General features: G+C 41.1%; 1 protein-coding gene across 5 annotated transcripts in view; it reads right to left on the bottom strand.

The window, feature by feature from the left end:
- Window positions 1–332: 332 nt before the first annotated feature.
- The window catches only part of PDE8B (phosphodiesterase 8B), a 65,344-nt gene continuing 49,463 nt past the window's right edge, over window positions 333–16,213 (bottom strand). For 3 of the 5 annotated variants that reach the window (XM_032441227.1, XM_032441229.1, XM_032441228.1), the window contains 12 exons: window positions 14,103–14,154; window positions 12,809–12,886; window positions 11,817–11,911; window positions 11,350–11,514; window positions 10,499–10,544; window positions 9,927–10,062; window positions 8,673–8,871; window positions 7,872–8,089; window positions 7,313–7,448; window positions 4,982–5,149; window positions 2,940–3,069; window positions 333–2,618 (listed from right to left, as the gene is read on the bottom strand). In XM_032441227.1, the coding sequence (XP_032297118.1) occupies window positions 2,503–2,618; window positions 2,940–3,069; window positions 4,982–5,149; window positions 7,313–7,448; window positions 7,872–8,089; window positions 8,673–8,871; window positions 9,927–10,062; window positions 10,499–10,544; window positions 11,350–11,514; window positions 11,817–11,911; window positions 12,809–12,886; window positions 14,103–14,154 (1,539 nt within the window). In that variant the 3' untranslated portion in view covers window positions 333–2,502. The remainder of the gene's footprint in view (window positions 2,619–2,939; window positions 3,070–4,981; window positions 5,150–7,312; window positions 7,449–7,871; window positions 8,090–8,672; window positions 8,872–9,926; window positions 10,063–10,498; window positions 10,545–11,349; window positions 11,515–11,816; window positions 11,912–12,808; window positions 12,887–14,102; window positions 14,155–16,213) is intronic. The other 2 variants (XM_015848637.2, XM_015848638.2) reach the window with 1 other exon arrangement.

Below are 16,213 nucleotides of genomic sequence, written 5' to 3'. Positions count from 1 at the left end.
TCCCGTAACATCCAAATGACAAACATTGCCTCTTGAGCCTGAGCATAATTATCCCTCGGAAAAGGGATCTGTTTGTTCTGGTTGACAGCAGGTTGAACATAAGGCAGCAGTGTGTCCAGGCAGCCCAAAAGGCCACCTGCAACCTGCGGTGCAATGGGCCCAGCATTGCCATCAGGTGAGGGGAGGGGTTGTCCCACTCTGCTCTGTGCTGTGTGGCCTCACCTCCTGCACTGGGTGCCACTGGGGTGACACAAGATAAGGACATAATGCTGTGAGAGAGCATCTGAAGGAGGACTGCAAAGGTGGTGAATGGTCTGGAGTGCAATGGGTGCTTCAGTGTTTCTGTGATTTATTTTGAATTTCTTTTTCCAGATCTCAATAAAGCAGAATTCTGTGTTGTGGTAGTAAAAGTCTCTGTCAGAAATACCCTAAAGATCTGCACAGAGAAAACAGGCAATTTAAGCACACGTGTACTGATAACAGCATGAAGCAACAGACTTAGTCAGTGGGAAAGAGTCTCACAGAACTGGTACATACAAGATTAATTCATGCTTATTTGTTCTGCTCTTAAAGAGGACATTACTCCATGTGAAATACTTCTTTACTTTGTCTGGGTAAGAAAACACAGGATCTTGCAACAAATATTTCACGTTAATGCTTTAAGTCAGGTACTGAGGCTGAACTTTATTTCTTCCGTTCCTTCTACCATTGACATTCCTCTTTGTGTGACAGAGCTGTGACAATACTGAATTGAAGTGTTTTACATGGCTGTGATCTTACAGTTCTGCAGTATGATCGTACAGGGACTTCGAAAGCTTTGGAAGTTTAAATTCTTTTCTCTAATGCAAGCTGCAGTGAGCATTCAGTCACTGGAATAGTTAAGATACAACCGTTGAGAGCACTAGTTGTAAATAAAAGAATGGTAAAAGCAATTTACTGTATAAAAAACAGAGGTTCAACTCATCTGAATAAAAACCCATTGAAAAAAATGTTGCATCTATAATAAGAAATAATGAATATATATCTTTCACCAGAAACACCGTTCTTCAAATATACACAGTGCAGCATTTTAATACATAGCAACCAAAAGTAAGGTTCTATTACAGTTCTAACAAAAATATACCTTATATACATTTTTTTTTTTTTCTCTGCACATAACATTTTATGAATGTTTCATTTCGTTTTCCAAACTTGGTACAAAACATACAAAAAAGGTTGGCACGTTACCTAAGCTACCTGCAGTAAAACAATCGCTGTCGCCTTTCTTCCACAGCTACCTAAAGCTCCTTTTATTCTTTCCTTAGTTCAGTTGTTGATACGCTGTGAGGGTGTGGGGGAGAGTCTGTCTTGAGACCCTTCGTTTCAACTCAAGTCACTGATCTGACGCTTTGCCTGCAGTGCAAAGAGTTCGAAAATCAGCAGTTCTGCCATGATTTATTAACTGAATAATCAGAGAATAAGTCTAAAACCTGAACTCGTGTTCACTGTCTGCATGTGGTTAAAATGATACGTACAAAAATATGCGTTTGTGCTTAGGAAGCTTTAGCATAAATTTCTTAGTTTAAAACCAATGAAAAACTGTGTTTGGTTTTTTACTTATTTACAACTTTTGGAATGTTTTTTTTGTTTTGTTTTTGAACATGACCAAACAAAGCAGCATTTTGTTAGGAAGGAAAAAAGCAGTACAAATTGTAATGCTGTTATAAATTATAACCTGGAAACTTTATTTATTTATTAAAGATGAAGGCTCATCTGCTAAGTAAGTAGCACAATGTATGGCCTTGTAACGTTTGGATCAGTTTAATCGATGACTGCGTACAACCATCACGTCATAAAAAAGAGATGTCAGTCTACTGCCACAGTGGTTTATATGTAAAGGTAGACAATGTCACATGTTAATATCTAAGATGGCAGAGATAAGCGTGGATGGCACCAATTACACTGAACATACTTATTTTATGGTTTTTATCCTCTGTAATGAAAGTTTTGCTTTAAATGGTGCTAGGTTTGTTTTTAATGTGCCCAGTTTCTTGAGGTTTGCTTGTTCTAGAGTGCATGCTCTCCTTACAACTGTGGTTGAAGAGCTAAAGAACACTGGCAGAACCAGAGCAAATTTATGCTAGGTAACTGGGAAGTGTTCATGGTTGTTGGTCAACTTACTATTTTCCTGGTGACTGGGAAACGGTTGTGCGAAGTGTTAGTGGGTGCAGCTGTATTTGATACAAGATCCAACAGATTTGTATTCAGCACTAGGAGATTAGTTTTGGAAGTACCTTATCTGCCACAGAAATGTATTTCCAAAGTGCACTTGTTTATGGTCTTTCTGAAAATACTTTTGTGTTGAATTCAGAGAAGCTTAAAAAATGATGGATAAAATACTTTGTTCTTGACACACAGTCTTAGTTTCACTTGAAAGGAAACACTATCCCCATTGTATCCAAGTTAATAAGCGATTCACAGTGACACTGGTAGATTGGGAAGTCTGTTTTTCTTGCTTTAGTGTCAGTTGTTGTTTTCTGACGGAAGCCTGAGACTCTTGCATTTTAACTCATCCAGCATTTTCCAGTGTTTGTAGTTATTGGCCAAGTGTTGCATCAGAACAGGCAGGTGTGCAAATGCTGAAACAAGAGGAACAGTTTCACTACATGTACAAAACGTGCAGCAGAACAGCCCAGCTTCGTTTGAAGTCAGTGTTATCCTATCTCCTGTAAGTTAATGCTAACAAGGGGAAGATGTTCTCAGTCTTTCTCCTTCAAGTTAATGCCTTTCTTAGTGTATGAGAAGTTTAGCCATTGTTTCCTGTCATGCAAACACTTTGATATTGGTTTCTGCTTTTCAGAAGACCTACTTAGAATAACTTGGTTTTAAGTCTTTCCCTCTTTATGTAACTATTAAGTACTCAGCTTTTGTGAAATGGGAAATTCTCAAATTCAACTTACCATCCCATGCATCAAACATGTCTGTTATAAAATAGTCAATGAAGGAAATCTGAGACTTGGGAATGCTGCAGGTGTTTCTGTCAAATACAGGCATCACAACAGGCAGGCCCTGTCTCTTCTCTTCGTCTGTCTAAGAAAATGAAACACCAGTTAGCCTCTGCAGCCTTTCATGTTGGAACAGCAAGGCCAGGGGGACTAGATGAGTTGCAGCAGGAGGCTTCAGACCAAACTTTGAACTCCAAAGGTGAACTTCCCATGCTTTGTTTCCTCTGGAACAGGGACTGAAATTAGCATCTCTTCCACCTCACAAGTACTGCTGCAGTGGTGCTGTGACTGTTCTTAGCTCAAGTGAGACAGAGCACTATTATGGTGATTGGGGCACACCAGCTAAAAATGGAAAATGGAGTTTCAGAGTCCTTTAGCAGAGGACAGAGTTGAACTTGTCCACAGCTCTGGTCGCTGTTCCAAACCATTTATCTTTTAAGTAAGAGGGATGCTGCTGCCTGTACTTGCTTTGCTTCTCTTGTGTTAAAAGAATAACAGAAGTCAGAATATGCCATTTAACTCTGACCATAAATGGAAGAGGATTGATTGTGTTATTCTTAGTGTAATGGTGGAGCCAACAAGCCCAATCAGAACACCTTGAACACCTCCAGGGATGGGGCATATCTGGACAGCCTGTGCCAGCACCTCACCACTCTCACAGTGAAGAAATCCCCCCTGACATCCAATCTAAATCTTCCCTCCCTCAATTCAAAACAATTTTCCCTTTTCCTGCTGTTATCTACCCTTGCAAAGAGTTGACTCCCCTCCTGTTTGTAGGCTCCCTTTAGGTACTGGAAGCTGCAATGAGGTCACCCTTCAGCATTCTCTTTTCCAGGCTAAACAAGCCCAGCTTTCTTAGCCTCTTTGTAGGAGAGGAGCTCCAGCCCTCTGATCATTTTAAACACCCTCTTCTGGACCCTCTCCAGCAGCTTTCTTTTTTTGGGGGCCCCAGATCTGGATGCAGTACTCCAGCTGGGGCCTCACAAGCGCAGAGCAGAGAGAGACAATCACCTCCCTATCACTGCTGGCCATCTCTTTTCTGAGGGAGCCCAGGATACCATTTGCTTTCCTAGCTGCAAGAGCACACTGCTGGCTCATGTTCAGTTTTTCATGCATCATTAGCCCCGGCCCTTCTCTGCAGGGCTACTCGACTGCTCCTTCCAGTCTGTATAAATGCCTGGGGTTCCTCTGACCCAAGTGCAAATCCTCACGCTTTGCCATGTTGAACCTCATTAGGTTCACCCGGGCCAACCTGTCAAGCCTGTTGAGGTCCCTCTGAATGGCATCCCTTCCTTCCATTGTGTCAACCTCACCACTCAGCTTGGTGTCATCAGCTGAGGGTGCACTCAATTCCATTGTCAATATCATTGATAAGGATGTTAAAGAGCACCAGTCCCAAGACAGACCCCTGTGGGACACTGCTCATTACCAGCCTCCACCTGGACATAGAACCATGAATCACCACCCTCTGTCTGTGGCCTTTCAACCAATCCCTTATCCACCAGGTGGTCCACCTGTCAAATCCACATCCCTCCAATTTGGATGTCAAAGGCCTTGCTCAAGGCCAGGTAAATGACATTGGTTGCCTTCCCTTTGTCCACCAATACTGTCACTAGACATAGAAGGTACCATTTTAGAAGAGAAAGCATCAGTATCATTCAGTTGAGGTGTTCATCAGGCATGGAATCACTCCTCGTGCTCTGTTCAGGGCAGGTATTGACTAGTAGATAACTAGAAACTAGAAGAGTGATGATGATTGAATGTCAGACAAATAAATGACTTGGTTCTCAGTAGATGGAGAAAGATGAATGTATGAAGCCCTTCTACCACTCTGTTCCACAAGCTTCAGAAGAAACAATAACTTTGGAGTGAATTCTTCTCATGAATGGGGAGAATACTGTACTGTAGTGCCCATGGTGATGCCAGACAGATTCCACTGGAACAAAATAGTCACCTTCTTACACAGGATAATAATCCAGTGATAAAAATGTACATACCTGTGCAAAATATTCCTCAGAAATCCTCCCTGCCCATTCAATACATAGTTCTAGGGGACGACATGGATTTGCTACATCTGCACATTTAATCATCATACGCTTGATCAGTGTTTGGTTATCTGGAAAGTTCTTCATGTTGGCTGTGCATTCACAGTCAGTGCCTTCACTCTGTAACAGAGAGTTGGTTATAAGTACTGATGGCCAGCATCCCTGCTAGGAGTAGATCTATCATTATTAGCAGTGCTTATGTGGCAGGTGGGTACCCAGCCTGGTGCCTTCTCCCTCCATGCAGAGTACCATGAAGTCAGAGGAGAGAGCTGGAAGTCAGAGGAGAGTCTGGAAGCAAAATCTCCTCTCCATTGGAAGCAATGCCTTACAGAGTAGCCTCTGGTGGCAGCTTGAGAGGTTCTCAGAAATAACACAGTTTGTGAAATAAAAAGAGGCTCTGTTAGCCAGGGTAGGTCATCCTCCTCTGCATCCCAGCCTTGCCTTCTGGGAACTGGACCAGAGCAGGGAGTCATACACCCACAGCAAGCTGACAAACCATCATCACTGCTGTGTTTAGAGTTTGGGGGCTGTGATGGGAGGAGGCTGCTTCATCCAGGTGGGTGTTTTCAGATTTAATTCACAGATTAGAAAACTGAGGCAAGCACAGAGGGGTGATGTGATGTGCACAATTTCTTTTGGAGGCAGAAATGCGAGTGTATGCCACTCAGTTCCATAGTGTTCAGTTCCATAGTGTTTTCAATGACACTTGCTCATTTTTTGTGCTGGATTCTGTACCTTGGGCCTGGAATACCTTTTGGTCTTTGGTACCTGCTAAATTTGAGCCTCACCTCTTGTGGGAGATTAACAGTAGGAAAATGGAGTAGTGTCAGACTGAGAGCAGACAGTCTCTGTGTGCTTGCAAGGCAGCCACATAATGAAGCATCCACTGACTGCTGTGGAGAATGAATGGAGGGAACAGAGCATTTGTGAAATGTCTGCTGTGGCATCATCATCTGGGTCCTGAATAGTTTAGAAGGGCACAGGTATATTATGTTCCTTAGTGAGTAATAAAAAGCCTCTACCTCAGCTCAACACGGCATTAATGCTATTCTCAAAATAATACATTTGTGTAGTTATGGCCTCCTTTCACTGCTAAATTCAACTCCGAGTCAAAAATTGAACATAAATACTTTTTACCACCACTGCTAAATTAATGTCTTTGTGGTTTATGGGCAGATACTTTGCAGTTCCCAATTCAGCATTAATCTTCTAACTTTATGTTTAGCAGTTATTTTTTTCAGCGTGGGCAACCCAGGAAAGAGCTGCTAGATTAGACCTGCTCACATACTGCTGTTCAAGATCAAGAACATGAAGAGCCACCATTAAAAATAAGGAACAGAACAACCTACACTAGGGAAAAAAACAAATCAGTAAGGTGTGTGGCTTGTGCTGTACTTGTATGGCTTCTAGCTCATGTATGCTTTAAAAGAGACAGATAAAGGAGGCTGAATTAAAAACCAAAAACAACAACACAAAAAACCCCCCATGTTTTCTACAGGTACATTGTGGTGACTGGAATAGAAAATACAGAGCTCTTATCATTTTTTAGTATAACTGAACTTTACCTTGTTCTTATTTCTTTTCCCCATTTCTAATAAAATACTACTTTATTAGAAATGATAAGTGATAAGATGATCTTTAGGTGAATAAGGCTTCCAGGAGAACCATGTCAGACAATGTTCAACCTCGAGAGGCAACAAATGAAGGTAAAGAGGAGCATGAGCTAGTAAACACATAGGGAATATGTGAAATAGGCCTGGGCTGGCTGTAGAGCCTTAGTGCACATGAACTGACATGAAAAATGGCCCAGATTGCTTTTGATGAAATTAAGAATGGGGCTGGAGTGATGTCAGGAAGCAACAGAGCTGTTCCTCAAGGCTCTTAGACTCCTGATGGCATGGGAACAAAACTGCAGTTTCCTCGGAGACCCAGGCTTAGGGAAATCCCACCACTCAGAGGCAGGATTGTAGGCACAGTGCTGACCTGGTTCCATGTATTTTGCGTGTACAAAAGCATCTACTTCCATGTTTTGTGAATGCAAAAAAAGCTTTGACAGCAAGGCTTACAAAATAGAAGCAGAGTCCAGACAGGCATAGAAGACTGAAGGAAATATTCCTTCACGCACTGAAGTGTGAGATCACAAATCCAGTTGTGTCCTTAGGGCAAGTCAATACAATGTGAATGAAGCGATACCTCATGTTATGGTGGAAAAACTTCACTGAAATGCCGAGAGGTGCAAAGTCACGCGAGTCAAATGAGGTGCAAAGTCATGCGAGCACTCACATGTGAGCTGGTCTCCTCCGATGTCATTGGCTTGTTGATGCTGTTCACAAATTTGTTTACGTGTTCAAAGTGCTTTGTCATCTCTGTTGCCAGAACCATGTCAATAATGGCCTGGCGCAACGTCCGATAGTGATTTCTAGGAAACAAAAGTAGTTTCTGCTCACAAGCCTGCCAGACTGAACCTTGTCCTCTCCTTGTTCTTTCCCAGACTGCTGCAGAACACAACTCAGGGGCTCACCCACATGAGCTGATGCCTTCATAACTAGGAAAGGTGCAGGGTTTGAGAAGGGCCTGCCAGCTGGACCATGCCATACAAGATTACCAGATACCCTTGTGCTTCCAAACAATACAGTGCTGCAAAATGCAGAGCACAGGGGGTGGGGGAATCAAAGCCTATTTTAATATAACATTTACTTGGGATTCTGGAAGAGGTAAATTATCAGTGATGTCTCCATTTAAATGACACTTTCTGGTTCAGAAGTTAGGCTCTTAATCTGCACCAGACCGAAATCCCCAAACCATCAGTCCTCGCAGACACACTGTCCTCCAGCAGACTTACCTATCAATATTCTTGAAAATGTTGCATTTGCTGTCTTTAGCCGTCAGCTGAAATGCCAGTGCTGTGTGATGGCTCTCTAGCACAGCAGTATCATTGTAAAGGACAGCTAATTCACTGCCTGCGTTGCACAGGAAGGAGTTGGTCCGTCCAGGGTGATCTACATCATGAATGGTGGCTGCTATTAATGCAGCCACTTCATCTAAATGGTCAAGGCTTCCCTACAGATGAGAGAGAGATCATGACATGGCCCAGAAATTACAACAAAATAATTTCTGATCATTTATCTGAACTCAAAGATATACAACCTTAAGCTTGAGAGCAGGGACCCACCTCCTTGCAATCATTCCTCACTCACTGTGCGCACTTGGTTAACTCCTCCAAGACCCTCTATGCTCACCCAAATTCTATTAATTTAGATTTTACCTAACAACATCATCCTCTTGTAGGCACTTTTCCACTTTATGCATCTGTCTGAATGACTCTATACTGCTGGCACTCCCACAGACCTTGTATGTTCTGCAAAGCTTTACAAATTACTAAGGAAATAGTCAGTTAATAATATTTTTTTTCCCTGTTGTTGCTAGTTAAAAGCATAAATTCCTTCCTCCTGTCAACGACTTCAGAGAAACTGTGTGGGCCTGCAGGCATCACAGGAAAAGACTTCAAGGGCAGAGTAACCATATGGAGTGAGGACAATTATTTGAGTAAACAAATGACCCTGAATGACACATAGAAAATGGCAGCTCAGAGTGGCACCTGAGCAAGTATACCCAACTCCCAGCTCCTAGGCAACAGTTTTACCTTAACTCTCTCCTTTCCCAGAAAGAAGGCGGTAGCGTGCAGGACATCCGCAGCGTGTGTGGAGTTGTGGTATGCATTGGAGGAGTGGTAGTTGGCTTCCATCAGCTGCAGCCATGCTCGCAGTGTGGCTTCTGAGCAATTCAAAAACTCAGGGACTCCAAACCGGCCGAAAACTTTAAAGCCTAAATAAACTAGTGGCCTAGGAAACAACAAGAGAGGATGGCACTGCTGTAATGTAAGTACTTCTAAAGAGTGATGTTTTCATCAAATAAACCAACAAGACCTTAACAATAAAATTAAACACCTCTAATGCGCACCTGAACCTCTATAAAGCCTAACCAACTAGGTTATGAATGGTTACATCTTCTTTCATTCTTAATGTGTCCTGCAAAGTGGCACAGCTCCACTACAGATTCACCAATTCTTATGACTTTATCTTGGGCTTCAAGAAGCCTCAGATAAAAATGCTTAAAAGCTCTGTTCCTTTGTGTTTTGAGTATTTGTTAATCAATCAAAAATATGTTTGTTTTTGAAAAGAAAAAACACAATTTAAACACAACCACATTCCAAAGGCTAAGAAATAATAAGACAAAGTGCAAACAGTTACAGCTTCATGTAATCTATTGACTTTGTGGGTACAGATTCCTACTTTCTAAATGTATCAGGTTGGCAACACACAAACTATATTGATTATGTCTTATAATCATTGCAATAATCACAATCTCAGTCTCTTATTCCTATCACTGGCTTATCCTCCAGACCAGTTTTTATCCTTAAAACCAAAAGCCATCGTTGTCTCACAGCTCACAAAATCATAGGGTGATTTAGGTGATGGAGGGGAGCAGCTTGCTATTTCCAGCCTGACCATTTGTGCAGTAGCAGGAATGAAGGCATCAGTGGGACACCCAGAATGTAACAATGCTGGGCTTTGATGGCCTGACTTTAGAAATCTGGTGGGAGTCAAACAAGGTAGGAGTTGAAAAGAAAACAACCTGGGAAGGTTGGAGATGCTGTCAGAGAAGATAACAGCCTATAAAGAGATTCCTGTGGCCTATGCATATACTCTAACCCTGATGCATGCTTGGCTTGTAGATGTTGTAGGTAGTATGAACATGTACATGTATGCACACAGAAAACAGGAAGACAGCTCTCACAGACTTGCAGTATCTTTCTTCAGTTCTCCTGAGCAGAGCACTTTATGCTACAGCACCCCAGTAACAGTTTTATGGGCACCCAGAGAAAGAAATCAAGTACCTTTTATTTGTAACAGCTTCCAATTCAAAGATATTGAAGTCCCAGCTTTCCTCATTATCCAGGAGCTGTGCAATACAAGGTGGAACATCACTGACAGTATTTGGCACTGAAAGGTGACTATGGCTGAGGTTCATATCTGATGAAATAGAATTTGGGAATTAAAGCATTTATGGATTTTATTTATTTATTTATTTTGTTCTACATGCAGTGTTCTATTTAGAAAACAGCTCTTTTAAGAAAAACAGCTCTTTCCCTTACAATACGAAGTTTGTAAAAGCCCACCATATGTGGCTTCTGTCACTTCAGATTATCCGGAAATAAATGAAAGAGCTCAACAAATGACAATTTAATTAAGTTTCTGGCCTGATTTTCTACATTTTAAATGCGTTGTTTTAGCTATTTGAACGTGCTTCAGATCCAAAATGGAGGCGGTTCAACACTCATTCTACAGTCACTTAGATGACTATTTCCAATGACATACTACTGCTCCCACTGCTAGCATGAATTTCTCTGTCATTAGCATTTACAAATGAAATTACACATGCAAAGAGAAATTTAAAATGGTGGCTTACTCTTGGAAAACACATACTCATTTCCAGACAGTCTTCTCAAGCCATCCTAAAATAAACAAGGTTATTAAGAAATTGTGGCAAAAATAATTTCCATGCGGTGTTACTTGGAAAAACGCTGTACACATACTGCCTCTTAGCTATTGAGCCTGGGCACTGAAAGTACTGCTCCTACCTGTAGCACTATAATAGAATTATAAGTGTCATTCTTGCTTTACAGCCTTTCAAAACAGACATGAAAGAATCTGAGGAACACTAGCATGAGACCTCCAGAAAGGATATTACCAACCACACAGTGTAGAGCCCTCCTTGACCCCTCCATTCACACCTGAAGCATTTCATCATTCACATTAACCACCATCATTTATCTTCTGTTTCCTTTTCATTATTTTGACAAGGATTAGCTCAGTGCTCATTACAAAATGGGGTAATCCACATTGAAATCCAGGCAGTCTGTCTTTGGCAGACAGCTTTGCTACTGTTAAAGGACCAAAGTCATAACCTGATGAAAGTAAAGGCCACTATTCTCATCTTGTTGTCAGGTTGAGTAGCTGTAGAACAATCCCTCTAATCCCATCTAAGTTTTTAGAGTTTCTAAAAAGTATCTACTTGATACAACGCAGATTAGATTATATGGTTTCTAGTGGTGACTATGTTCACCATTATATGAGGATGAATGCATCCAACAGACTGAGATATAGCTGTGTCTTAGTACACGGTGGTACGTAAGCCAAAACATTTAAGTGAAACAGTGATACATTACAATTCTGCTTCAGCTGCTTTTGGTAGCGGATCACTGAACTGTGATGCACGACTCTGCCAACAGTAATTTCATCTTTTCTAATTTTACTTACAGTCATCAGACCTCCAACAAGATCACTTGTGTGAGGATCTTCATCTTTGGCACCCAGCTGAGGGGAGTAAAGCTCTGTTGTCCGCAGGATTTCCAGAACTCTGTCCAAGGCTTCTGCTACAGTGATGGGGCTGTTTTCCTGGGCAGCATTAATTATGTTAATAACCTGAAAACAGATGAGGGAGGTAGGCAAGGAAGAGTGAATACCAAATATTTTTCTTGCTTTGTAACATTACTAACTGGATTACGCTACTTCTCACTTAGCAAATTATGTGCAGTTTCCCTCAGTCCTTTAACTTGAAAATGTAACTGCTTGCTTTGAGTCCCTGGCACCCTTCTGTTAAAGGTTAAATCTTGTTAAATACAAGATGTGGTAAAGATCTGGATGTACTGACAAAAACTATATATTTCCCAATAAGGGCAGCTCCAAACTCTGAGCCCGCAGAAAAGGCAATGCTCAGGACTCACCTTTGTGATAGGAGCTTCTATTGTCATTGAGTGGATCCTTGCCATAGAAGAGTACCGCCGATTCTGTAAACTTGGAGCTGCCATTAGAGAGAACACTGTTTATGCATAACAGAGTGTAAATCTGACACCATTTAGCCAGTGCCAAAAGCTGCCACTAGGAAACACCATGACAGAGTCCAGCTAGTTTCTGTTTCTCCTGTATCTCCTGCAAGTTTTTGCTTTACTGTTCCTTTTCCTGCATTGCAGACTGCCTCCTGTGCAGCCACCTCTCACTGCTGCTGTCAGATTTTCCCCATCCATCCATCCATCCATCCATCCATCCATCCATCCATCCATCCATCCATCCATCCATCCACCCACCCACCCATCCATCCATCCATCCATCCATCCATCCATCCATCCATCCATCCATCCATCCATCCATCCATCCACCCACCCATCCCACACTTCAGCTATACTGAAAGGAAGATGTACTTACCATACTATACTTCATGCCCAGCAACTCCCACTCCCCCCTTGTTTGCTGATGGATTTGAGTCAGACACAGCTTCTTCTGTGAGAGAATGTAGCCCCCTCATCTCTATGTTGCAGCTGCTCTAATGAAACCCATTAATGCACCCTACAAGGTGTGCTTCTCTCACTACACACTGAAGCAGAAGGAAATCTTTTGCCACCACCATCCCAGGCCTGTCAGTCATAGGTGGGATCAGGACCAGCTCTGCTCTCAATTAACCAGCAGAAATCAGTCCCTCCATGTCCCCCATCAATGAAGCCACCAGTAAAGGTGCCACGCACTGATATGCAGCATAGTTACACTGAGGCTCATGCTGGGGCATTACTTTGCAGTTCAGTATAAAGTCACTGTTGTAAGACACTGAAGAAATCTCTGTTCAATCACTCATGAAGTTGTCTGGTTCCTCTTTCATTCTGTGTTTTTGCTGCCTCTGATCTTTATTTATAATCTTATTCCTAACTGATTTTTATTTTCTTACCATCACTACTTTGTGAAGATATAGACTTAACGTCAGTTGAATCTTTCCTTCTGTTCTTGCATTTGAAGGAATGGGATTCTGTAAATGCAAAACAAAACCTTTTAAAATGTGCCAGTAATAAATGCTTCTCCATCCCAAACTCTGAACATCGTTTAAATAATCTTTACAATACCACATAAATGGGGGAAATACTGTAACTGACAGCTCAGAATGGGGGACTGAGATACAAACTTGGAGTACACCAAGGTACAGCAACTTGCCTAAGGTCACCTGGAAAGATGTTGTGGAAGAAAGACAAAACCATTAATGGAGCAGGGAATTCACCTAACTTCAGCTGCCTAAAAGCAGCAGTTTTTCAGCTTGCCTTTGCCTGAGGTAGCTATCAAAGATCCCTCTGCAGTAATAGAGATGGGCAGTGGCATGCCCATGAACAGGTCACTATACTTCAGGATGGACCCTGCCTGCAACCCTTCCTGCTGTTCTTCACTGACCACTGGACAACTCTGAGCTTAACTGCACAGAAACTTCAATAGGTGAGAAAAACCCCATCTCAGCCAACACTCTCTTTGCCCCAGCACAAGGACTAATCTGTTTTCTCTGTATTAAGACAGCTTTTGCTGTCTTTTCAGTAATTATTTGTATGCTATTTAAGAAAAATGCAACATATTGAGAACAATTACAAACAATTAACCAGTTGCTGTGGAAATTAACCATGCACCAAGCTGTTATTATTGAAATTGCCATTTACTAAAACAAGCAAATAAATAAATAGAAACCATCATAGTCAGACATATGGAAAAAACAGATGAAACAAACTGATGTAAATGACTGGACAACGTCTCAAAGATATGTAGAAAGATCACTCAGTAAAATGCCATTTCCTTCCAACACATTGCAGTCTGCCTTCTCCTTTACCCTTAAGAACAACAACACCCTATCTAGGCAGCTCTGCACATAGTGCCTGCTCACAGAGTACTGAGTAGCACTCAAATATCAGAGACCACAGAAAGCTTTCAAAGGGAGGTAACCACTATGTGAAGAATCAGAAATATCATAAAATTGATATTCTCAACATAAGGATCAACTATTATCCCCTTTGTTGAGACAATATATATGCAGCCTCCTTGTAACAAGGTGTCCTCGTCTTCCTCTGTCTGCAGACTCCATCACCAGGAAAGGAACAGTGAGAAAGAAAACCTGCATTTATTAAAGCAACACAGGAGCAAACCATTTAACACAACACGGATAAGTTCTAACTGCAGAAGTATATAAAGGCAAATGATAGCATTCTAACCTGACTGAGAATTGTCTCCTGAATAATTCTCATCACGGTGACTCTTGCAGAGCTGAAGATGCACCAAGGGTAAATTATGTATGTAAAGGAAAGAAAAAACAAACACAAAGAGATTTAAAAAGGGCTACATTCAACGCTGTCACATTTGCTATTATTTAAAAATTATATATATATTTATATATATATACACATAGGAAAAGACTCCCCTTCAGGTGTAATTATAAGTACAGAAATAATATGAAAGTAAACAGACACTCAAAGCAGGAAATCACAGTTACGACAGTGCTTTTATGTACGAACAATCAGTTCCTGTTTTAATGCCCAGGTCTGTAAGAGAACTGATGTTCCTTTTAGGAAAAGTTTTAAGTACAAATTGCATATAAACATGAAAGATTCCAGAAATTAAATGCAAAAATAGAGAAAAAAAACAAAACCAAACCTAACAAACCCCCAAAACTAAGATGTCATTAGTTTCTTATCATCTGTACAGTATTTTTGACACTATTTTCTTTGTACTGTCTAAGCCCATTTGTATGCACCCTTTCATGGACTAGTGATACAATGGATCATTTTCATTAAAGACAGAAAAGGAACACTCAAAATACTGAGGAAAAGATAGGTCTCACCCACCAGAAATTTGTTTCTCAGTGATTTTTAATCGTTCCCATGAATGAAAACAAACAAACAAACAAACCCATCAGTATCTAATTTGTTTGTGTTTCTGAAACACCTGAAAATATTTCAGTCTTTTCTAGAACTTAAGTAGGATTTTTCCATCATCTTAATGCTTCTACCTACTGCTTTGTAATGCACTAACAGATTAAAAGCTCTTTTGCTTTTCTATCCCTCTCAGAAACAAAGGGAATAAAGGACAGAAACCAAAATTAAGGAGTGATTTACTGTGAGGGGTAAGAATTAAAAAAGGAAGAGGAAATCCTGCAGTAATGTGCTACATAAATCTTGTTTGCGGGAATTTAAGAGGGCACTCTTTCCTCATTAAATTCATTTTAAAAGCTTAAACATCTCTCCTACAACCACACAGAAACTCTCAGAAATCATCTTATCTCAACAGAATAAGATTGTGGAAGCTTGTCATGTATTACAGTGATACAAGGCATCTGAACTGCTCATTCCTGTTCAAAACTGGAGTTATGAGCCCTTGGATACACCTCTTCCTGCTTCCCACTGCTGAAAGAAAACCATGGCACATTCCTTGTGTATATGAAAAATAATCCACATGTCAGTACTGCTGAGGTATTTCTCTTACCCCTTGCTGTAGGCATGACTGAAAGAGCCTAGTAAGTTAAGTAATGAGAGCAGTTATATAGCTTATCTTGAACTGATAAGCTCATAAGAGGAGAAACAACACCTCTGTTATAAATACAACCATGCACAAACACTGGAGACAATCCTGCCAGGCCCCAGTTCACAAACTTAATTAATCATTACCTGGGCTTCAGCACATAAGAACAGTCACATGAGAGTCAATCCTCATTCACAAATCTCCACAATATGAACACTTAATAGTCTCAGAGATATTATTTTATGTGAATAAATCTATTCATTTTTCCTATGTACTATACGTGGCATCGGGTCTTCTCACAGTGATTCCTAATTCCACTGTAATCTCAAATGCTGTGATACACTTTAGAGAGACTGTAATGATGGAGAACATGTTTATTTACATTTTAAAATGTGAAACAATGTACAGGCTCAAAGAAACACAGAAGTGGAGTTGGAAGGGACCTCAAAGAACATCTAATACCAAACCCCTGATTGTGGGCAGGGCTGCCCTCCCACCGGTTCATGCTGCCCAGAGCCCCATCTAATCTGGCCTTGAGTGCCTCCAGGGATAGAGCATCCACTGCTTCTCTAGGCAGCTGTGCCAGGGCTTCACTGTCCTGACTTAAAAATGTCCTCCTCCTTTCTCATCTATATCTTCCCTCTTGCAGTTTAAAACCATTCCCCCTTGTCCTATCCCTATCTCTCCATGTAAAAAGTTTATTTCTCTTCTGTTTATAATTTTCCTTTTAAAACTGCAGCTGACATCATCTACCTGGACTTGTGCAAACTGTTTGACACTGTCCCATGACATCCTAAATGCTAAATTG

Source organism: Coturnix japonica, chromosome Z (assembly GCF_001577835.2).
Source record: "Coturnix japonica isolate 7356 chromosome Z, Coturnix japonica 2.1, whole genome shotgun sequence".
NCBI classification, from domain to species: Eukaryota; Metazoa; Chordata; class Aves; order Galliformes; family Phasianidae; genus Coturnix; species Coturnix japonica.
The sequence above is the reverse complement of the archived record's forward strand: the minus strand, read 5'-3'. Positions and strand labels throughout refer to the sequence as shown.